At 48.3% G+C, this 23,721-nt stretch overlaps 1 protein-coding gene across 2 annotated transcripts in view; it reads left to right on the top strand.

Moving 5' to 3' along the window:
* Window positions 1-23,721, top strand: part of ABCA1 (ATP binding cassette subfamily A member 1) — a 115,094-nt gene that overhangs the window by 42,222 nt on the left and 49,151 nt on the right. For both annotated transcript variants that reach the window (XM_059657549.1, XM_059657550.1), the window contains exons 6-11: window positions 7,897-8,018; window positions 10,081-10,257; window positions 13,631-13,723; window positions 18,061-18,301; window positions 20,771-20,910; window positions 21,250-21,366. In XM_059657549.1, the coding sequence (XP_059513532.1) occupies window positions 7,897-8,018; window positions 10,081-10,257; window positions 13,631-13,723; window positions 18,061-18,301; window positions 20,771-20,910; window positions 21,250-21,366 (890 nt within the window). The remainder of the gene's footprint in view (window positions 1-7,896; window positions 8,019-10,080; window positions 10,258-13,630; window positions 13,724-18,060; window positions 18,302-20,770; window positions 20,911-21,249; window positions 21,367-23,721) is intronic.

Below are 23,721 nucleotides of genomic sequence, written 5' to 3'. Positions count from 1 at the left end.
GATGAAGTCGCATAAGGTAATGATGCCCTTTTACATTTTAATATATCATTACCTTCAAGACTTACACTGCCACTAGCAGGTTGATGTTATCATCCCCAATTTATTGATGAGGAAATTGAAGCTGGAAAGTGTTATGTCTGGTGCCCAAGACCATTGAATAAAGTTGGGAATTGAATCCAGGTCTGTCAGCATCTTTCCACCACCCTGTGCTGCCATGTTGCCTTATACCGAGAAGTAAGGGTAGCATCATTAGCTTGATGCCAAACATGATGAGGCATTTTTTTAAAGAGTAAAGAGATTTATTTATTTCCTGATATAGTAGAAAGAGCCAAAGCTTTGTAGGCAGAGCCGATCGGGTTCCAATTTGCCACTTGCTTGCTCTGTAACCTTGAACAGGATATTAACCTCTCTGGGTCTGTTTTCACATTTGAACAATGAGAATAATATATTTCCTGGAAATCTGTTTTAGGGACTTAAGGGAATAATTCATATCACGTGTCTGATGATCAGTGAATGCTAGTCAACTTCCACTACCCACAAATCATGACCTTTCCCCTTAAAATATTGTATTAACTTTAAAAGAAGAGAAACTAAGCTATCTATACATGATACATGTTAACAATTCTTCCTTAGTGCAGTCCTGGAAAGAATCTCTTCTCAGCCCCTAACTCATAAACTCATCTTCGTTTGGGGTCCTGAACTCCTCTCCCAAAGCCAGCCCCACTCTGCCGGCTGCCCCCACTGCATCAGGAGTGCTGGCCAGTGTGAGCAAGCCACCCTTTTCCTTTGGGGCTGCCGTCTCCACGGGCTCTTTGAGGGCCTGGTTACTATTCAGGTTCTTACCAGTTGATGTGAATCCTCATTCCAGGGGCTACCAACCACCTCTCCCGCCTTGGCCGCATCTTAGTAAGACACGCGTATGCTACTGCCTCCGTAGATGGATCTGGGGAAAGATGTGCGATGTCCTTGATGTCATCGGTGACTGATTCTGGCGTGGCAGAGAGGGCTGGAGGCTCGCAACTCTGTTCATCCACCCTCTGTCCATCCCCTCTTGGGAGCAAGGGAAAGGATCGTGTCTTTCTATAGCATCTCTTCTGTTACAGGCTCCTGCCTTCAAGGAGCACCGAGCAATATAGCTGCTGAGAACACTAGCACTAGTGTTTGGGTTCAGTGGGCATTTAAAAGCTTGTTGAACTAATGCAAGGTCACATACCGTGTAAAAACACTTTAAGGACTTTGTGGCTCCTAAACAGAACTCCCCTTGGTTTCAAGAGCAGACTCTGGCCTCAGAGGGTTCAGAGAGCATAACCCTAAATTTTCTGGTTTCTCTCTGGAACCCATCACACCATTGTCGTCATCATGACTTTATCAACCCATTTATTTTGAACTTGTTTAATTTTCAGCTTGTATTTTCTCTTACGTAATGAGTCAGTATTCAGGATACCTACATCCCTATAAGGTGGACCTCCGTTTACAGAGAAATGCAGGCTCAGCCCAAGCCACCTCTCCAACACCACAGAACTGGAACATTCTGGAACTGAGATTTGAACCAGGTTACCCAGAACCTGGAACCTGGGCTCTTAGGATCCCCGAGCAAGCCCTCACTGTAGAGAGGGAAACTTCTGGGTTGGGAACCCAGGCTGAGATGCCCAGCAGGGAGGACCGGAGGCTAGGTGCACCCCAGGCTCCTGGCCTTCTCTCACCTGCCAAGGTCACCCCAGGGAATAGCCAGGCCACCTGCTTTCCCTGCTTCTCCAGAGCCCTGAACTTCCCCGAGGAAGCCTGCTCTTCCCAGAGCGGGGTCCAGCCATCTCAGTGAACAGGCAGGAGCTGTCCTTAAAGAAGGGAATACAGCCTGCCCACCCGGAAAACAAACCAAAACAACAACGAAAAACCGCCAAGAAGAAACCCGAGTGTGTTTGTTACCAGCCCTTTTATAGCAGAGAAATGCTTCAAGGTCTTGTTTATAAAGCCACACAAGCTTAGCCTGAGAAAAGCCACAAATTGGAATTTGGCCCAGGCCCCTAAGCTCATTCCCCATTTGATGGGGCAGGGCGAGGGCTGGGAGACCCTCCTGGGGTCCTTTTCAGAAGAGTGTCTGGGCCTGGGATGCTGACGTGATCTCTTTCTCCACTTCTCCTTTTTTTCATTTGCCGCCTCCACCCACTTCTCAAGCAGCTGATTGCTGTGGTTCCTTTTCATGTTGAACAAAAGAGACTACAGCAATCTTGAAACCCGAGCCCGGGGACTGGAGGGCATTGACCGAGAGTAACCCCAGCTCTCTGGCTCAGGGCTTCCCTCCTCCGCCTCCCTGCTGCCTTTCCCCTCCTTCCCTGCCTTTCCCCTCCTTCCCGAACCTCCTCTCCTCTCCTCTCCTCCCTCTTCCCCCCTCCTTTCTCCTTCTCCCTCTTCCCCCTCCTCCTTCCTCCTCTCCCCTCCTCTCCCCTTCTCTTCCTTCTGCCCCTCCTCTTTCCTCCTCCCCCCCTCCTCTCCCCTTCTCCTCCCTCCTCCCCCCTCCTCTCCCCTTGTCCTCCTTCTGCCCCCTCCTTCTCCTGTCCTTCCCTGCTGCTCTCGGGCAGGCTGGAAAGAATCCCAGGAACACTGACTGAAAGCTCCCCCTGGTGCAGGGCCTCTCCTGCCACACCCCTCTACCTGCTTGAAGGTGTTTCCTTAGCTTGTCAGAGGCCTGGCCCAGAGAATTAGCAAGAAACTGAGGATTCTGTCCAGTTCTTCCTCAGTCCACAAATTACACATTTCACTTGTTTTGTTCTTTAGACTTCAAGGTCCTAATGCTACTTTTCCTCCTTTCCTTTGCCCACCTCACCACACCCAAAGAAAGCGCTTGGGAACTGGACAGACCACCATTTGCTCCTCTAGCCAAAACCAAGGAGGCTGAGTCCAGCGGATCAAGTATTTTGGTCCATAGTGTAGCGACTGCAGCAGGAAAGCTCTCCTGGCCTTTTGCTGGAGAGGGAGGTTCAGTCTTCTCTGCAGGCAGCAGGGGCTGACACTTCAGTGACCGCAGGCCCAGCTCCCTGGCGGCCGTGCTCTGGGACAGCATTCAGACCCTCTCAGGCACCTGTGGAAAACTGAGGCTCCTTAGCTCTTTCCCTATGAAAGATTACTTTCACTTTCTTGATCTTGGTTTTCACAACAGCCTGTGAGTGTTAATAGTCCCATTTTATGTTTAGGGAAACTGAGGCCCAGAGAGATTCAGAGGGAAAAAGTGAGGTTCATGGTTACGCAGTCAAGGAGCAGCAGAGCTAGGACTTGGATTCAGATCTTCTGACATTACATCCAGTGCTGGCTTCGTTTTACCCCAGAAGTACCTTTCAATATCACCGATGAGAAAACCTCCAAAGTCATCGTCTTATTCCACCTTTCACAGATCAGAGAACTGAGGTCACGCCAACTCACTTGGGCCAAGTTAAATGGCTAAGCGACTGCCTTTTCACTAAATGTTCCCTGTCTTGCCTCTAATAACTGGTCTTTCTTATCAGTCATCTTACACCTACGCTAACCCTTGTAGTGACCTCGTAGATGTGATCTTTCCTGTTGATTCTCTGTAAAATGCTAGATTTTAAAATTCCTCAGTCAAGTTCTGAATACACATATCAGGCAGCTTCAACCTTTATCTCATAGACAGTATCAGCAGAAATAATTCAACAATTCTGTCCAACTCAGGAATTCAGCCAGGCAAATACATAACATAGACACACACACACTACCAATGAAGCTAATGCAGCCAGCCTTTCCTGAAGGTGATGATGATAGTAGCCGTATTGAGTACCTTTCTCAGTGCCTGGCATTATCCTGGGACTTCAGCTACATTTTCTCATTTAACCCCCAGCTCAGCCCAGTGAGGTAAATGCCATTGTCGACCCCATGGATTCTGTTGACCTCTCCCCACTCCCTGCTTGCAGCTTCCACCACCCAACTGTCTTCATGACCTGGGCGGTTGCAGCTGAGTGGGCTCAGAGACACTAGTGCTGCCCTGAGCTGGTTGGTTTCAGCTTCACGTCCTGTCCCACTCTTCCCTAACCTCCACGAGGTGAACTTCCTTCTCCACGATGGGCTGTTTTCCAGATCATCTCAGTTCATTGGTTAATTCACTCATTTGTGTTCATTCATTTCTTCACACACCCACTAGCTACTGAGTGCCTCCTCTGTGCCAGGCACGGCTGCATGCCAGGAGAGAGTCCTGGCCCTCAGGGCACTTCCATTCCTTGGGGAGAGAGGTGTGTGCGCAGACACCTGCAATTTGATCTGTATGGTGCTCGAGGGAAAGATAAGATGCCACAGAGGAAGGCCACCTAACCCAGCTGTGGGTGGGGAAGTCAGGGCAGGCTTCCTGGAGGGATGAATCATGGCTCCAGTCATAAAGAAGGGTTAGGCGTCCACTGGGCTGAGAGGAGAAGGACTGTTTCAGACATCTGGCTTTCTCAATATTCTTGGCTTCTCCACTCATTTTCCTGCCGGCCACATAAGGGAGAGAACTGAGACCAGAGATACAAAGCCATCCCTCTGGCCTCACACATGCCACATTCCTTCCTCTTCCTTCTCATCCTAATTTCTACTATGCCATTGTTTCTCAACCTTGTCCAGAATCACCTGGGGGAGTTTATAAAATTCCGATGCCCGGGACTTAGCCCCAGTTCTGATTAGTGGTTGGGGGGTGTGGCCCGGGCACTGGGAGTTTTGTAAAGCTCCCCATGTGACTCTAATGGGAGCCAAAGTTGAGAACCGGTGCACCACATCACGCTGCCTTTCCGTGTCCGCGCCGGCTGCAGCTGCTGTTGGTGCTGTGTGACTGTAAGTGTCCACATGTGTGGGATCCATGTGACCAGAATGCAGATTCTTTGTGACCTGGAGTCTGGCCCTCCTTGCTGCTTCCCCACCCAGTGACCTCACCCCTCTGTACAAGCCCTGCCAGGGTGCGCTGTTTAATCAGCTTCTTGGTTCTCATGTCTCATCCAGGGGATTCACTGATAGGCGGTTGGAGTTTGATCACACCCAGCTGCTCTCATCCTCAGAGCCTGTTGACATAGCAGAAGAGTCTTATAAACACGCTGAGCACACTCGCTGGTCTGGAGAGGGTTGCTCGTGACCTAGACCCGTTGCAAGTGCAGCCAGGGTCGGCCTCCCATGCTCAGCCGCCCTGCTCGGGAGGGAGGAGGCTGTCCTGAATTCCCCAGCACACTGTCCACGTGACTGGTCAGTGACAGTCAGCCCATGTGTGTGTTCTGTCCTGTCCAGGGCTCAGAGAGATCTGACCCAGCGTGGAGCTTTTCCCTTTGTCCCACAGAGCTCAGTGCCTGGCTCCCATGCCACGCCCCAGGCGAAGCCACCAGCGTTCCTACATCTCTTCCTGTTTACCCCTCCCACAGGGACGCCGGGACACCCCTGATGTCACTGTGTGTCCCTGGGAGTGTGATTCTGGGGATCCTGTTTACTCCTGAGATGTGGCCGGGGAGTGTCATCCTGGCACCGCGGGGCCCTTCTTGGACCTGCTCAGCTGAAAGGAAGTCTCCTGTGATGCTGCCCAGATACTTCTGGAACCTTCCTAGTCCTAATCACATCTCCAAATATTCATTGTTCAGCCGTCATTCCCTGACCAGTAATTCTTCGGCAGGCCCTGATCTGGGCACTGTGACACAGAGATAAGACACATATTGTGTGTCCCAGAGGCATAGTCAAGTGCCGTGGTCGGCAAACTGCGGCTCGCGAGCCACATGCGGCTCTTTGGCCCCTTGAGTGTGGCTCTTCCTAAGCCTTAGGAGTACCTTAATTAAGTTAATAACAATGTACCTACTTATATAGTTTAAGTTTAAAAAATTTGGCTCTCAAAAGAAATTTCATTCGTTGTACTGTTGATATTTGGCTTTGTTGACTGAGTTTGCCGCCCACTGGTCTAGTGGATTCGGCATACAAATAAAACACCATTCCTAGAAGTCCAGTTCCCAGGACCCCTGCACAGAGTCGAAGGGGTACTTATTAAATTACGGATTTTTAGGCCCCATTTTAGAGCCACTCTTCCAGGATCTGTGGGGAGTGGGCTCAAGCAGCTGCCTTTCAGCAACACGCGCCCTGAGTGGAGCTCAGGTGCTCTGAGGTTTGACAACCACAGAGGTGAGCCTGCGGTAACAGTATCATGTCATACGTGATGGTGAGCCCCACGCAGGTGGCCGTCTACAGGTATCCCTATTCCGAGGAGGACGCTAACTGGGTAAGAACATGAGGAGTAACTAGATGTAGCCAGAGACTCGCTTCTCTAGAGATGGGACCTGTGCTAAATTCCTTTTTATAACATGCATTCCTCAAGTTTGTGTAAGCCGGTGGTTCTCAACCTTGGCTGCACATTAGAATCACCTGGGAATCTTGTTAAAATCCTGATTTCTGGGCCTCATCCTCCGGAAATTCTGTTTTTTTTGTTACTAATGATGAGGCCCAGAAATCAGGATTTTAACAAGATTCCCAGGTGATTCTAATGTGCAGCCAAGGTTGAGAACCACTGGTGTAAGCAAACACACGTGGGTCCGACAGCACTGGTGAGATCTGGCTGGGCTGCTGGGCCCTCCCACTGCGTCCCCACACATGCCCTCACTCCCAGGTGCAGCTCCTGTCCTCTTTAAGCCTCAGACCGCAGGGGGTTTTCAGATCTAACATGTGTCTCCTCAGTTAAGTGACTTGGTTTGCAGGGTTTGCCCTTAGATGTCGGGCAGTGCCGGGGCCCGTGGGCTGCAGTCTGCAGGCGATGACTGCCCACCACGTGCTCACGATCAGCTGGCTTTCTCTATATTGGAAGAAGCTGAGTTATTAAGAGAGTGAGCAGAAGGAAAAGAAGTGGACAGTCAAATGAAATAGGGCAGGGAAAAGGATGGTATTTTAGAGTCGGGGGCCCCTGCCTAGTATCTGGTCAGAAACCTCAGTTTGGAGATGAAGCTGAGGTTCAGGAAGATGACCTGAAATTCCCAAGAGGCACCGTGTGCACAGCCTCCAACCCTGGGGACTAACGTTCTGCCTTTCCAGCCAGTGCTCTTTCTGCGTCACGACACTGGATCGGAGCATTCTCTAACGCACCTGGAGGGCTCATTTTTTAAAGGGGTTCAGTATGAAATCCTGCGGCCATCCAATCGTTACTACAGGTGATTTTTTAATACAGTTAGGTGTTTCCTTAAAGCGCCGCAGACCTGGGTTTTGGAGCTCTGTATCACGTGTTCCATGTTCGGAATTAAACTAAGACGATGTCGGTGGAAGCACTTTGATATGAGTAATGCTCCACCCCCGTGGTCCTCAAAGTGGGTGCCCTGGCCCCACAGCATCAGCGTCGGCCGGAAACTTGTTAGAAAAGCACATTGTCCAGCCTCCACCCAGGCCCCTGAATCAGGAACTCTGGGGATGGGACCAGCAAGCTTTGTCAACAGGCCCTGCAAGTGATTCTCAAGCCGGGAAAACCGCTGCCCTTTTACGAAGAAAGCAGCCCCGGGGCTTGAAGAAATACGACTTTAAATACCTCTGATTTGAGCAACCTGAGATGCAGTGGGGAGGCAGGAGCAGAGGGGTTAGTGCCACAGATCTCAGGTGGGATGGGTGAGAGCCTTTGAAAGCTTTGTTGTTTCCTTGGAAAGCCAGGGCAGGCTGTGCGTGTGCTCACGGTACTGTTGAGCCCAAGTGCGCATGCTGAGTGTGGCTCCCCACGTCTTCAGAAAGCAACCTCATTGTGTCGCTCCCTTACGGCGAAGCTCCTGAACCTCGTTGCTCTGTGAGCCTACGCCAGAAGCCTGTGGTTGTCCATCGGTTTAAAACGAGGTTTTCTCCACTCACCCCATTGTGCTGACATATTTTTTTTTTTTGGAATTACTTATGAAATGAAAATAAAACACCATTTCCCTGCAGGTTTGACGCTGCGGGACTTCCTGGTGGACAATGAAACCTTCTCTGGATTCCTGAATCACAACCTCTCTCTGCCAAGGCCTACTGTGGACAGAATGCTGGGGGCCGATGTCAGCCTTCGCCAGGTAAGCTGCCACCCGCGGCTGCCTCGGTGGGGCTGATGGCCATGGCATTGTTCGAGGGAGCCTGGAGAGAAACGAATAAGCCCCTGTCCTCCTCATGGCGCTGAAGGAGGGCATTAGCTCAAGTTCACCTATTCTTACTTCCCTGTGCAGGCTGGCTGGCGCTGCCAAGCCGTTCAGAAAGTGGAACCTGCAACCTGCCGTCAGGGGCCAGCTGGTTGAAATAAAGCTGATTTCCTGCCTGTCAACTGGCATTTGTTGCTAACTTCCTCCTAAAAGGGGGATGACTTTAAGTTAAGATGAATTAAGCATTTTCGTTGAAATGTCACAGTTCCGAGACAATAAGCAGGGTTGAGGATTATTGATCTGGAGCAGCTCTGTCAGCAGATTTTTAAAAACTTAATGCTTCCTTTAAAGAAAGATATGTAAGGAGAAAATGTTTATTTTTTCTTTCTTAATTTATATAACCAGGAAGTAATGTTAGTGTTTATATAGAGTTTTAACCTTCCATTCTTGGAAACCTTCCTCGGGCATCACTAGGTAGACAGCTCCCGTGGAGCGGGTAGGAGACCCCCTTGCATGGTTATTGATTTTCAGAGAGGCTTCCCGTGTTTATTCTCTGGCAGAAAGGGGAACTGCTTCCTCACCCGGTTTCATGCCTGCATACTAGCTTGTCTTTACAGTAAGCAGAAGCAGTGCAAATGTTTATGCCTGAAAACAAGATCCTTGCTGCACATGTCGTCGAACTCTTAAAATCAGAAAAATGTGCTTACCGCTTGCCCTGATGAAACTAGGAAAATATGCCTTGTGTTTAGCAATTGTGTGGTCGGGAGGTGGGCCAAAGGGAGCAGGCCTGTGAAAATAGCTGCATTTAGCATGATTTCCACTGCCCCCAGCCAGTTTCGTATCTGTCATGTCACGTCCAATCAGTTAAAAAGGGGGGGTATGCTAAGTATGGAGGTGGCCCTTGAGTGGCGATAGATTCTCCATGTAGCCTGAACTCTTAACCACAGACACGAAAGGGAGGCCGGCAGCCTGAAGGCAAGGACAGTTAGAGAAAGGAGTCAGACCGGAGTGCGCTTGGGTACCTGGTAGTTGGTGAAAATGTAGTGGAGACCGTGGCAGGCCAAGTGCTCTGCGGCATCAGAAAGCTGCATGGGTTTTGTGAAGCTTGAGGTTCACCACTCACAGTAGGTTGTACTACAAGCATGTCAAGCTGCACTGATTTAAATGAACGGGGGAGGTAATAATGGAGTAAGAAAGTCTGCATCATCCATTCATTATTCCACAAACTTTACTGTTGGTAATGTTCCAGCGTTAGGGACCCAAAGTGAGCAGGAAAAGCAAGGCCCCTCCTCTTCTTGGACTTGCTGTCTAGTGGACAGTCAGAGCCATACCAGAAGCTCAGTTTATGTAGGCCCAGAAAAGCTAATTAAGTAAAAATGTGGCCAAGCAGAGGTTCTCTAGGGGGGTCTGCTATAATGAACAGATAAGAGTGATTTAGAACTGGTCCCAATGAAACAAGAAGCTTGGCTTGCTGGTACTCCGCTCCCGGGCAAGTAACACGAAGAGTTCCAAATTCTGAAATTGCATGAATAGTTCTTTGCATCCGTTAATTATCTGTACCTACAAATAAATGGAATAAATGTTTCTTTTTCTATAATTCAGCCCAACCCCTGTTGAACATATTATAAGTTCTAAAATAATGAGAATGTTTTCCTCTAATAAAAGTGGTTTCAGGAGTTCACACTCTAGAGTCCTAGTCACTGAATCGTGTGTCCCGCTTTTGAGAAAAGACTTGGACTCAGGATTTCCCTTCTCAAGGACAGGAGAGTGGGAGACGGACGATGAGTCCAACACAACATGCAAGTGTTCGGTGTCCTGGCAGATCGTGCCTGGACATAGTTGGAAGTTCATGAAAGAGACCCGCTGCCTTGGACTGTTTCAGGGGTGTCCGTTCTTCAGAGCTGTGTCGATGTGAAGTTACCCAAAAGGCTTCAGGGACCCAGCTTCCCATCTTTGTAACCCAGTCCTGCTTGTCTCTCTTTGCATGAAATGCTTCCAGGTGTTTTTGCACGGCTACCAGTTACGTTTAACCAATCTGTGCAGTGGATCAAAGTTAGAAGAGGTGATCCAACTTGGTGACCAAGAAGTTTCCAGGCTCTGCAGCCTGCCAGGGGAGAAACTGGATGCCGCAGAGCGAGTGTTTCTTTCCAACTTGGACATTCTGAAGCCCATCCTGGTGAGTAGGCGTGCTGTGTGGACAAGCTTCAAGCACTAATTCTGGTGGAATGTGAAATTTTTCCTTGGACAACGTGACTTTGTTTTTGTAGAAACATAGAGCTGGCTGGGAGTCTGAGATATAATTTAGCTCAGTGGTATTCTAACTGTTCTTGCAAACTTTTGGGCTATCTCCCGAAGGGTAAAGGGAGGAAGAGTGAGTTTGGGTGTGGCTCTGAGTCTAAGCCCAAGGTCCTTTGTGCCTGTTTTAATCAGAGAAGACCTGTTTTTCTGAAAAATTATAATTTGAGATTATATGAGTTCATTTGAAGAAAGAGTTCTCCAGATTTTTTTTTTTAAAGGCTCAAAACCGTTGTTGGCAAGAGAGAGATCTATTCATTTTAAAAAGCCCATCAGAAAGGAGACACTGTGAGCTGTCACAGTGGGAAAGCCTTGGAATTGGATGGAAGCACATTCAATAATTAGCTTAACCAGTGACAAAATTGCATTTACTCCCCCCCCTCCCCCCAAATGCCAACAAGGTCTGATCAGTCTAGGATTCAATAGTTCAGAAAAGCAGTCCATGAGAATACATGTTCATTCTTATTCAAAGAATGGGGGATGAACTTGAGCATTTTGGTCTTTGGAGTGTTGTGAATAGTTCCAGAACAGGTGCATTTCTGGGGGTTTTGTGAGATCTCTGGTGAATTGCCCCTCCCAACAACATCATTTAACATCCAGTGTTCTTACCAGATAGCACTTTGATTTGTCTGTAGTTTCTCTTAAAACCAGGAAAGAGCCCTGGAAGAAAGATATGCCTGTAAAGAGGTGTTCCTCATTGTAATCCATAGAAATTTGAATCCTCTAGGATTTTGTGCCACATAATTTCTTTATATAGAGAGATGGGTCCTCTCAGACTGGCACATGGTTTACTTTCAGTCTGAGCTACAACATAAATCCTAGTGCTAACCTGGAGTTTTTGAATATGGGCAAAGTGAAGGAGAAATTTTAGTCTACTTTATGAAAGTATTTAAAGAAAGTTTGAAATGTTCCTATAAACATTTGGTGACATGCATTGGCATGAGGAAAACAAAATTGTGCATTATATTGAAAATACATCCACATTTCACTTTATTTCATAGTAGAGTCCCTGAAAAATTTCTGTGTAGATAAGACTTTTATAAATTGAAGAGAGTTTTCAATTACATTTTTAATTCACAGATGTTCTGTCTTCTCTTTCTAGTATGGCTGTGACTTCCATTGCATTAGTAGTAATCCCTCCCAGTCTTCATTTTGTGTAGTAATCTTCTATAAATAAACATATTCATTCATTCAATAAATATTTACTGAACCCTGATCTGTGCCATGTACTGGGCCAGGGAGGCTGTGGTGAGCAAGGTACAACTTTCTCTGAGCTTCCCTGCAGGTGGGGGAGTAGATGGGAGAGACCAAGCAAGGAGCAGATGCGCTACAGTGAAAACCCCTCTGCTCGGTGCTGTGGAGGCCCTGATGCGGCCTCTTCATCCAGTCCTTGAGGATCAGGAGAGAAGCACCCTCTAGGCTGAAACCAAAGAATAGAGGTTAGCCGGGTAAAGAACAGGAGAAGGATGCTCCAGGCAGAGGATATGGCCTCTGTATGCGTCTGGAGGGGAGAGAGGAGGAGGTGGCATTTGGAGGACCTGCACACGGTTGAGTAGCTCTGAGTGGAGTGGATGTAGCTATGGGGAGTTTAATGGGAGAAGGGACGTAAGGCATGACACTGCGGAGGTGGGCAAAGATTACCTGATCATGTTAGGCGATTGGGCCTCATCTTTAGGGCAAGGGAACCACCAAAAGACTCTAGAGCAGTGATTCTCAACCTTCTGGCCCTTTAAATACAGTTCCTCATGTGGTGACCCCCAACCATAAAATTATTTTCGTTGCTACTTCATAACTGTAATGTTGCTACTGTTATGAATCGTAATGTAAATATCTGATATGCAGGATGGTCTTAGGTGACCTCTGTGAAAGGATCGTTTGACCCCCAGAGGGGTTGCGACCCACAGGTTGAGAACCTCTGCTCTAGAGGGTGGATGACTCGAGGTGAACACAAAACAGAGTAAATCTTCGAATTTGAATGACCATTGGAGCAGGACTCAACACCAGTCCATCTAGCCCTCCTAATGTGCTCTCCCTGCCTTTTGATTCTCTCTCCCTCCCCCCCCACCCCCCACCCCCACCCCTGCCCACAAACATTTACTGGGTGTCTAGTTACTATGTGCCAGGAACTATGCTGAACGCTGAGCTGAAATAAAACACCAGCCCAGAAATTAAAGTCAAATTGCCTTTTAAATTTTCAGTCTTTTATAATTTAGCTATTAAGCTAGTGAGGAGAGAAAGAAAATAATGAAGTTATCTGTTAGACCCAGAAAGGAGAGGGCACAATGGCCTTTGTCATTCTGGGGACAGCACGACAGAATGTCATGTTTTTAGGAACTGTTACTGTGTTGTGATTAGAACATTTTATAGAAGTAGGTGGGAGCTTTTGAGTAACACAACAAGCGTTTGTTCATTCTTCCTGTAATGCTATTATAGTCTTTAGTTATGATCTAAAAATATTGAATAATGCATGAATTCCTGTTTACTCAACACAGAATGTACAGTTCTTCACTAAAGGTTTTATTTTTCCTCTTTCCATCCCCTTTCCTTACTTCATACGAGAAAATCACTTGCTTCCAGTGGTGAGTAGGGACCTGTATGAGTTCATAGCCAGGGGTGTTTTTGGTTAGGAGAAATGATATAAGGAATTCCAAACAGAATTATTTACTGGAGCTCTTTGGAAAAGTGATGTGGCAAGCTTTGCTGGCCTTTGTCAAACAAGTATGAGCAGGAAATCACAGTTAATATTAGTGCAGGTACTTGGTTCTCAGATTTCATTTTGTGGCCTAGTTTCAAGGCATGTTTCCTGGGTTGTTATTCAAGGAAGTTACGTCTTTCAGATCTGATATATACTCAACCCACCTTATGCTCTTTGCCCTTCCTTCATCCCTACCTTATTTTCCCTCCTTTCCTCCTCCCCCTCTCGCTTATCTTTCATTGAATTAAAAAGAAAATTTATGCCCTGGCCAGTGTGGTTCGGTTGGTTGAGCATCCTCTCAAGCACCAAAAGGTTGCTGCTTCTATTCCCAGTCAGAGCACATGCCCGGTTGCAGGCTCGATCCCCAATAAGGGGCATGTAGGGGCAGTCGATAGATGTTCCATTCTCACATCAATGTTTCTCCCTCTCTCTCTCCCATCTTGTGTTTAAACTCATAGTTGTAAATGGTTTTAATTAACTTGTTTATTTTCAATAGAGATTTCAGGTTTACATTTGAGTTTAAAAGCCAAGTATTTTTTTTTTTTTTCCCTCATTCCAGACAGGACTAGACTCTATATCTCCCTTCCTGAGCCAGGAGCTGACTGAAGGCACAAAAATGTTGCTGGATAGTCTCGGGACTCTGGCCCAAGAGGTAAGTTGTGCCTTTCCAGCACCAGGAGGCAGACGATCCTCTGTCGCTTTTTTTTTTTTTTATCCTAAGTTGACTAACAAGGTTTTCTTTAAATGTAAATATCATATGAAATGTACAATCAGTGTTAGAGGCACTGGTGATGTTTAAAATGATGTGGTTTTATCTCCTTACTGTAGAGATGAAGAAGCAGACTCATAGATTTCTCAGAGCTAATTAGCTAGTGGCTAAAGGCCTCATATCTAGTCTAGAACTTTCTTCCATTTTTATTCCCACCCCTTGCTAATAACTCCTTTGGAAAGAGGCCCCCGCTTACCGCCTCCCCAATCCCCCCCCCCCCCCATGTGCTGCTTTTGTCTTACCAGCAACTTCTCCATATTTCTTCTGCAGTTGCAAGGCCAGATACTCTTTACCAAAATATTTGTATGCTAATTAAAGGGAATAATGTGGATATCCCTAAATCACATCTTTCCCCTGTAAACATCTGGCCTATGGGGTCCCACTTTGGGAATCTAGTCTCTTGATGAACATTGAGTTGAGCCCACAGGTTGACAGATGTGTAAGAATAAGCTTTGTCATAGGATCCGCGGGCCTGTAGGTGCTCACAAAAGCAGTTCACCTTTCCTCTGCCTCCCGGCCAGTGAGGGCTGCCCCTTTCTGACACCCAGCCTTGTTGCAGATGAGACTTTGGGAAGGAGGAGTTGTCTGGAGCCCAGTATGTGAGGAGCTGAGCCCAGTGGGCAGAGGGCAGAAGGCAGGGGACACTGGATAGGACTGACTTGTGGGGACATTTTTTCAGACATGGTCCAGCCTTATTTTGAGTTGCTTCTCTAACTCATTTTTTTGGTGTTTCTCAAATATCAAAATTCTCTCTTTTTTTTTCTCCCTGGGAATAAAAGTATTGCATGTTCACTGTGGAAAATGCACAATGCTTGGAAAATATAGAAAACACCAAGATTAAGCCATCACCCCTTTAGTATGTTGTTTTTGGTTCTCCTTTTTTTTAAATTTAAATTGTGCTCATGTGTGTCTGACTGAAGAGGCTTGGCTTTTGCGCCCGTTTCAGGGAAAGAAGCCCCCTTGCAGCTGCCTTTGGTTACTTCAGTTATGAATGCTGGTGACCTTTCTGTAAGGGGAGAAGCTGGGTCACCTGGGGTTCTTCCAGGAAACACTGCCTGGCAAGTCCATAGCCGTTTCTCTAGGGTCCCGTTAGCTGACATTGACGTGCCCTGACCTGACTACTCCTCCAGGTCCTTGCCCAGCCGTACAGAAAGTAGAGCAGGGACTGCGACAGGGGAGGCTGCCTCTAAGCTCAGGGTCTGGGTACAGCTGTTTCCTCTTACATCACTGGCCTGCCTTTTGGGGTAAAAAAAAAAAAAAAAAGTTAAAAGCATGTGATGTTCCCACTGCCGATGTGGCGAAACTCTCCAACTGAGCAATATACATTTTTCTTGGCAGCTTGCTCCCTGGTCCAGGGCAAGCCAGGGCCATCTGCTCCTTTCCCTGTAAAACCTTCAAGTCACTTCAGCCACAAGTTACCCATTGTCTAACTTGCTATTTCTCTGGGACAGCTGGGAGAGGACAAATCCATAAATAAATGCCCTTATTGATCTGTTCAGTGTTTAGGGGAAAAGTTGGTTGTCTTGATCAGAGCACAACCCTTGAAGGAAAAGGGAGCTGATATTTTCTGAGCAGCTCCCCTGGTTCATGGAGTTCCGCTCAATTTTCCTGCATAATCCATGTGACAAATATGAATGGGTCTTATTGTGCCCATTTTATAGATGACAGACTCAGCAAAGTTAGAGAACTTGCCCACAGTCATCTAATTGGTAAAACTGGGATTAGAACCCAGGACTGTTGGACTCCAAAGCCCATGTTCTTGCTGCTTGGCCCACTTCTTGTCTGACGAACTCCAATGGTAACTGGTATCGAATAGGAAGGAGACTCATTAAAGAGAGAAAATACAGATAAACAGGACTTGGCAGTTGAGTGGACGTAGTTGAGTCAAAGCTGACGTGAGCTTCATGTCTGGGGAACAGGACAGGGAGGCTGTGCCTGATAGGATCGGGAGGCAGGGCAGGGAGCAGCGTCTGTGATCCACCCAGCACCTTCCAGGGGCCCGGCATCGCTAGATGTTGGGACTCAACAGTGAACACAGTAACTTCCCTCTTCTCCTGGGTCTCATGTCGGGTGGGAGACAGGTCGGTGTATGATGTGATCACAGGGATACGTGCAAGGAAGAAAAATAAAGCAGGGAAGGGAGACCATGATGAAACGTTGTTTTAAAGGCAGTGATTAGGAAAGTCCTCTCTGATACGGTGACAGTTGAACCTGCAGGAAATGTCAGTGTTTCAACGGAGAAGGAAGAGCACTCCACACAGGAGAAACCACAGATACAGAGACACTTGTGTGGGGCACAATGAAGGAATGTATTTAAAGACCAGGAAGGAGGCCGGGGTAGCCCGAACAAAGTGAGCAAGTTGAGAGGGTGGTTGGAGGTGAGAGGGTGGTTGAAGGTGAGAGGTCAGAGGAGGAGGTGAGAGGTCAGAGGAGGAGGTAAGAGGCCAGAGGTCAGAGGAGGAGGGGAGTGCCATGTAGGCCTGGTCGGGCTGAGTGAGATGGGAGGCCAGCAGAGGGCTGGGAGCAGAGGGGCAGGCATGACGTGACCTAGCGCCTGAGACTGCATTCTGACTATTAAACTGAGAAGAGACCATGGTGGGGGCACATGGCAGTTGGTTGAGAGGCTCCAGGGAAGATCCATCACCACCTTTCGTGGGCTGTGCGTGGGAGCGCTTCACCGAGGAGTGTGGACTGTGCCCCTCAGACAGGTGCGGGGAGAGCCCAGTGCAACCTCGTCACTGACAGTGCCTCTGTGCAGAGACGGCTGGTTTCATGTGGGAGGCAGTGTGTTCTTTTGGTTGGGGCTCGGCGGGATGGTGGTGGTGAGGCCGCCTGTGGGAAGAGAAGCGAGTGGCTTTCACTATTACTTAAAGATCTCCATGGCTGTTCCACTCACGGACAAGAGGGGAAGTGGTCTGCCGTCTCTCCCTCCCTGTCTGTACACCTCATGCAGGTTATGAGAAGCATAAGTGAGGAAAAGCTGGCCACCTACTTGTTCTCCCTCTTTGGAGGGACAGACGTTTGTGACATCTGACATCTGTGCCTGGCTCCCCTCGGGGCAGGAAGCGGTCAGGATCTATAGGACCGTGTCACTCACGGGAACCAGCAGACCCCGTGAGACAGAAACCTGGGGGCGTGGAGTCTGATTCTAGGCCTCCTCTGAGGCGTGTGCAGGTTCCATAGTCCGCCCCCCCCCACCTCCCACCTCCCACCCCCACCCCCACCCCCACCCCCCCGGCTGGTTTTCCAGGTGGTGAGAACATGCAGTGACTTTTCAAGGAAATGAGGGATCTGTTAATGATGTACTGTGAAATGTGTGGAAATACAAAGTGCTCCATAAATATTTAATTATAAGAGCAATGGGGCCAAGAACTCCACAAGGTGCGGGAGTCCATTTGTATGGGAGGCAAAGCCCTTGTCGAGTGGAAGTCAGACACAGCCCCTGGCTGCCCGGAGCGTCTGACTCATCGCTCGCGGGGGCTGTTCTGTGCAGGGGCCGCTCTCGTGTGTCATGTGATTTATTCCTCGCCACCACACTGTCATCGTCTTGATGATAAGTTGGGCCTTAGAGGGGTGACTCTTGTAAGCCTGTAAGCTAATGAGAGACAGAGCTGGGATGCAAACTCGGGTCTTCCCATTTCATGCTTTTCCATCACCCAGCACTGAGCTGAGACAAGGATGGGACGGCACACACAGTCACTTTTCTCCCAAGGGGCGGGGGGCCCCTTAGTTTCCACACTGAGGTTGAGGGTGTTTTAGAAATGAGTCCGTGATCGAGGGTGTGAGCAGTTCCTGATGTATGTATATGAGCATGTAGCTGTTCAGAGAAAGCATTGTCTCCTACACCAGAAGACAGTCAGAATGAAATAATGCCCATTGCCAGTGGCTCCACTCACTGCCCAGCTGTGCTTCTCTATCTTGACTGTGCCTGGGGATCACCTGGCATCTCATGAAAATGCAGGTTTGAACTATATCAGGTAGTTCAGGTCTGCATTCCAGACCTCTCAGAGTACACAGATGCCGTAAACCACAACCCTGGTAGCATGGTCTGGCATCCCCTCACAGGCTCTGAGGAGATGATGTCATTACAAAATATGTTCTGGGATGTGGCTTTGGAAAGGTTGAGAAAATAAGATGTTTTTTTCTCTTTTCTGTCTCCCACCCTTGCTCTACCCTTTTCTCCTCCTCCCTCTCCTTTCCCTCCTGATCCCTGACCTCAGCTGTTCAGCATGAAGAGCTGGAGTGACATGCGGCAGGAGGTGATGTTTCTGACCAACGTGAACAGCTCCATCTCCTCCACCCAGATATACCAGGCTGTCTCCCGCATCGTCTGTGGCCACCCCGAGGGTGGGGGCCTGAAGATCAAGTCCCTCAACTGGTATGAGGACAACAACTACAAAGCCCTCTTTGGAGGCAATGGCACTGAGGAGGATGCTGGCGCCGTCTATGACAATTCTACAAGTGAGTGTCTGTGCAGGCCCAAGCCCTGGCCTCTGCCACCTTCGGTGTAGACTCAGGCAGCCCTGTGTCCCCTCTCCCTCATGCTAACCCTCATCCTCTGGTGCAGCATTGGATGTGCATGTGTCTGTTTGCTTACCACTGAGCACCTAGAACCTAGCGTCTTTTCCTGATTAGCTACCTATCCCCACTGCTTGGGACCTGGCACGTCTCAGGTACACAGTGTGTTTATCAAGTGGTGAATGAATAGTTGAAAGCCAATCTCCCAGTTTTCTGGGGAATGTAGGAGAGTGGTTCCCAGAATAATGAAGGCTTTTCTCCCCTCTCCCTCTCCTTTCTCCTTCCTCTTGAGGTATCTATATCTATAAAGAGCCAGGGTCCGTAACATCCACACCGACCAAAGGCTCAACCGACCGCAGTGCCCAGGCTGCGTGCGCAGCAGGCTATGGTGGGTGGGGACTTGTGGCAGCTAGGGTGGGGCTGGGGAGGCAGAGCCGGCACTCACACTCACTCACAACCACACACACACACAGCGCCCACCAGCTCACAGTCTTTTCTCCCTTTCTTTCCCTCCCCATTCTCAGAGCCTCTCTCAGAATGAGGCCCCAGGGCAGAGGGTGGAGCTGCCCTCACTGTCCCTGCTCCTTCCCAGCCAGGAAAGAGGAAGAGGGAGAGAGGGAGGCAGGGAGGCAGGGAGGCCTGGAGGACTGCTGAGAAAAACAAAGCCAGAGACTGGGAGAGACTGGGATGGAGAGATGGAAACAAAACAGCAATATTAAAATGTTTCCTCTAATTAATTCCCTTTTAATGTGCACGAATTTTGTGCACCGGGCCACTAGTGCTTTATAATAAAAACTTAAAAAATAGCAGTAATAATAATAACAACAACAACATAAAAGTCAACCTTAAGGGAACATTTCCTATGCATTCTGCTTATTAGCTCATTGAACCCATATGGTAGCCATTCAAGGAAGGTTTTATAGCCTCACATTCTACAGGCTCAGAGAGGTTCAGTGACTTGTTCAAAGCCACACAAGCCTCACTAATCCACAAGAGCCAAGGTTAAGCCCAGATCCCCCTGGCTCCAGCTTTTTCTCTGGTAAACCACACAGCCTCTGAAATACCTGTCAGTGAAGGCGTGTGTCTCCCATCAGGCCCGGGCATTTGATCAGGTGTTTGTTTTGGGTCTTAGCTGCGATGCGGTGTTAAAGAACCTTGTAACTCCATATCTGTTGCTCACACCCCGGCAGTTTGGATGGCAGCGAGGAGCCAGTGTTACAGTTTTAAACAATGGCATCCTTTCCCTTGAAAACTTGATGCAAGCGAGCCTTTCTCCATTTCCAACCGCAGGTGTGTCTTTCAGACAGCGAGTGAGGCAGCTTTTTGTGCATGACTGTAACCCAAGAACCTCTCCTTACCGCTGGAGTAAAGCCCTCAGACAGCGCAGTTGCTTTGCAAGCTGGAGGGGATGGCGTTACAGGCAGTTTTCTGAAATGCCATCCCCTCTGCTCCTCGCTTTGCAAGTCAACCGAGGGAACTTTCATTTTCCCAACAGGTGGACTTCTGAGCAGATCCTCTTAAAAAAAAAATTATATTGTCTTTGCAGCATGTAGCAGCGGTTCTCAACCTGTGGGTCACAACCCCTGAAAATACATCCTGTATATCAGATATTTACATTACGATTCATAACAGTAGCAAAATTACATTTATGAAGTAGCAACGAAAATAATTTTATGGTTGGGGGCCACCACAACATGAGGAACTATATTAAAGGGTCGTGGCGTTAGGAAGGTTGAGAACCACTGAGAGGATACTTGGTATCTAAAAGAACCTGGAATGAAACATAAAAAAAAAAAAAATTAAGAATCCTTCTGGAAAATCAAACCCTAGTATCTGGTTTAACTTCAGATTTCTCAGTTTAGGATTTTTTTTTACATTGGTTACTTATATTTGTGATGAGACCTTTTAATGAAGGGGAATTGCTTTTTATTTATTTTTAATAAATATTGTTGAAAGTATTATGTATGTCCTCTTATCTCTTCCCCCCACCCCCCATGGGAATTGTTTGATTTTTTTTTGCGTGAAAACTAAATTCTGAATTCAGCCCTGTGTTTTCAATGAAAACAAATTGGTGAGGATCGGCATGAGGGTATGAATCTAGGGGTATGCAGGCTTGTTGTGCACAGTAAAAACATTTTCTAGATCCATCTCCATTATGAGCGTTCCATAATCAGTGTTATAAGAAGCTCTGATTATTTATCAAGCATTGTTCTAAGGGCTCTCCAGACAGCTGTAATGAACTTTCTTTTTACAGGGGAGCAAACTGAGGCTCAGGCTGGCTGTTATTTATTATTAGCTATTAAGTGGTAGAGCAGGGATTTGAACCTGGGACTGTCTCGCTGGCTCCAAAGCCCTGCTAGTTCCCACAGGTCTGTGAGCATGCATGTGAGCATCTGCCTTTCATCGTCACAGGTCCTTATTGCAATGATGTGATGAAGAGTTTGGAGTCCAGTCCGCTCTCCCGCATCATATGGAAAGCTCTCAAGCCTCTGCTTGTTGGGAAGATCCTGTATACACCTGACACTCCAGCCACGAGGCAGGTCATGGCTGAGGTAAGCTGCCCAAGCCCAGGATTTTCTCTTCAGAATCCTGCTAGAATCGCAGGTGGTTCCAGATGGAGTCTATTGAGCAAATCCTGGCTCTTCTGGGATTTCCAAAGAGTGAGAACCTTGGGTTTGACCCAGGCCGGAGCTGACTGTTGAGGTTCGGCTCTCCAGCCTTGAGTATTTGAATCGGCGCTGCCGGCAGGTACTTCCCGGGGATGGAAGGGGCTGAGAGAGGACTGAGAGAGGGTGCTGGGATGGGCATCTTTTCAGGGAGCAGCTGTAGTTCTCATGTCTCTGCCTCTCCTCTTTTCTCCCGCCTCTCCCTGGCTCCCCTCCTCACTCCAGGTGAATAAGACCTTCCAGGAACTGGCTGTGTTTCATGACATAAAAGGCATGTGGGAAGAGCTTAGCCCCAAGATCTGGACCTTCATGGAGAGCAGCCCAGAAATGGACCTTGTCCGGGTGAGTGTCCTTCTGATGACCGTGTGCCTGCTTGATGCTAGAGAGGCGAGTTTCTAGTCACTTACCCAGAAGTGGCTTAGATGAGAATTCTTTACCTTTAACTAGTGTAGACGTATTGAGCTGAGCGCAAGCCACAGGGCTGTCACCTTTGTAGAGCTGCAGGTGATGAGCACAGGTAACCCTGTTTCTTGCACATCAGCATCCATGCGTCTGGCGCTCGAACATCAGTTTTCTAAGAAACTGAGGGCTGGTGTTTGGAGCGAGCGTTTGGTGATTGCAGGACCCTGGCTGTTTTCATTTCTGGCTCTAGAGCCAGCTTTGCCTTCCTGTGTCTTGGTGGAACTTGGACATGGGTGTGGGAGCAAAGGGCTACTCTGACCCATAGACAGGTGCAAGAGACCTGCTCCGAGGAGCCACCATTACCACATGGAGGCTAATTGCACTCAGTGCTTCTGCTTCACTTGAAAGGGATTAGTGCTCTGGAGACAATTGGATTCAAAAGCAGAGGAGTCTGAGCAAGAACAGAATGTCTCCTCCGCCCGAGCCCGAGTGCCATTTAATCACATCATCCCTGCCTTGGGCTGAGCCAGGATCATTAGGCTGTTTTCTATCTCCACGTACTGGAGGCGCTTCCTTTCGTGTCTGTTGCCATTAAGAAGCAGGGATGGATTTTGCCAGGTTTCTTGTCTTGACACCTCATTGATCAGAGAGGCAGCTGGGTTTGAGAGCTGATACCTATCTGGAAGGAACTGTCTCAGACATAGGACTGTCCCCAGATGCCCCGGGAGGGGCATTTCCCAGGGGGCCTTCCCCTAATGGCAAAGCTGGAGTCATCTTTGTTGTGCTGGTCTTGTTATCTATGCAGAATTCTTAACTTGGGGCCTTTCCAAAACCAAGGGACTTTAGTGAGAAAAACATGAACAACAGTTTTTATGGGTTTACTGGATGATTCCTGACTCATAATAGTCACAACGCACGCCCTTCAAGTATGGTTCTCAGTTGGGCTCCAGTCTCTTCCTGTGAAGGGATTCCGTGGCCCAGCCATGCACAGTGACTGGACCTCGTGTGATCCCAGGCCTCTGCTCCCTGGTTCCCTTCCCGGTCCCCCCCTTGGAACCTGCACTTCTCCCCGTTGGATTTCTCTCCTCCCGAGTCTCGGAGGATCCCCCGAGTGGGAAGGGATTCCGTGAGTTTGGGTCTGGAGGCAGGTAGATGCTTTCCCTGCTCTTAAATGGAGAGTTTGGCCTGGATGTTCCAGCAGCTCCCAGGCTCCCAGTTCTTTGGGACAAAGCCTTGTACACGTCGCTGTGGCATTCATTAGGGATCCTGTGGGAGGCCCCAGGATGTACAAGAGGGATGTGGGAGCCGTGGCTGGGGAGAAGGCATGGCCTGTGGTTTGGAGGACCGTGACTTTAGCTCCAGGGGGCCATGAAAGGGCTTGAAGCAAGGGGAGATGTAGATGTCTTACTCCGATGTGACAAGTGGATTAAAGAGGGGGACGATGGCGGCAGAGACCAGGATGGAGGCCAGCCAAGTGGACGGTCAGGGCCAGCAGGAGGTGAAGCCTGAGGGCTGCTTGAATGGAGAGGGTGAAGGACAGGGAGGCGTGAGGAGGATTTTTGACTTCTGGCTGGTGGATGGTGGGGCTGTCCATTAGGCTGACAGATATTGGGGTGGGGAGAGCAGGGGTGGTTAGTCTGGAAACTGACTAGGGACTGATCAGCCTGTGGGTGGAAATTGAAGGAGCCTCCTCCGACTTTTCTTTCTCTTTGAAGGAATGTTTGGTTCACACTGCAAGCTTGGGCTTCTCCTACTCTGTACCCGCTACAGCCTCATGGAGTCTGGCACATGAGGCAGTGCCTGAGGTCTCTGCTGTTGTTGGCGTAGTTCTTTTCCTTCTTTTGCTGTTTCCCTCTTTCTCTCTGTCTCTCTCTCTCCCTTTTCTCTTTCCCTCCTTCCTGTCCTCCTTTCTTTCAGCTTTTATTGAGGTGTATTGACAAGCCAAAATTATATATAAAGTGAACAACTTGATGTTTTGATATACATTTACATTGTAAAATGATCACCACAATCGGTAGCATATGCATCATCTCATGTAGAGATTGCTTAGCAAATTTCAAGTCGAGAGTATGCATTGTTGGTATGGGGCAGTGATGGCGAACCTATGACATTTTTTTGGTTGATTTTACTTTGTTAAATGGCATTTAAATATATAAAATAAATATCAAAAATATAAGTCTTTGTTTTACCATGGTTGCAGATATCAAAAAATTTCTATATGTGACACGGCACCAGAGTTAAGTTAGGGTTTTTCAAAATGCTGACACACCGAGCTCAAAAGGTTCACCATCACTG

This window comes from Myotis daubentonii, chromosome 11 (assembly GCF_963259705.1).
Source record: "Myotis daubentonii chromosome 11, mMyoDau2.1, whole genome shotgun sequence".
In the NCBI taxonomy this organism is placed as follows: Eukaryota; Metazoa; Chordata; class Mammalia; order Chiroptera; family Vespertilionidae; genus Myotis; species Myotis daubentonii.
Note: the sequence above shows the minus strand (reverse complement) of the source record. Positions and strands in the feature narration are given on the sequence as shown.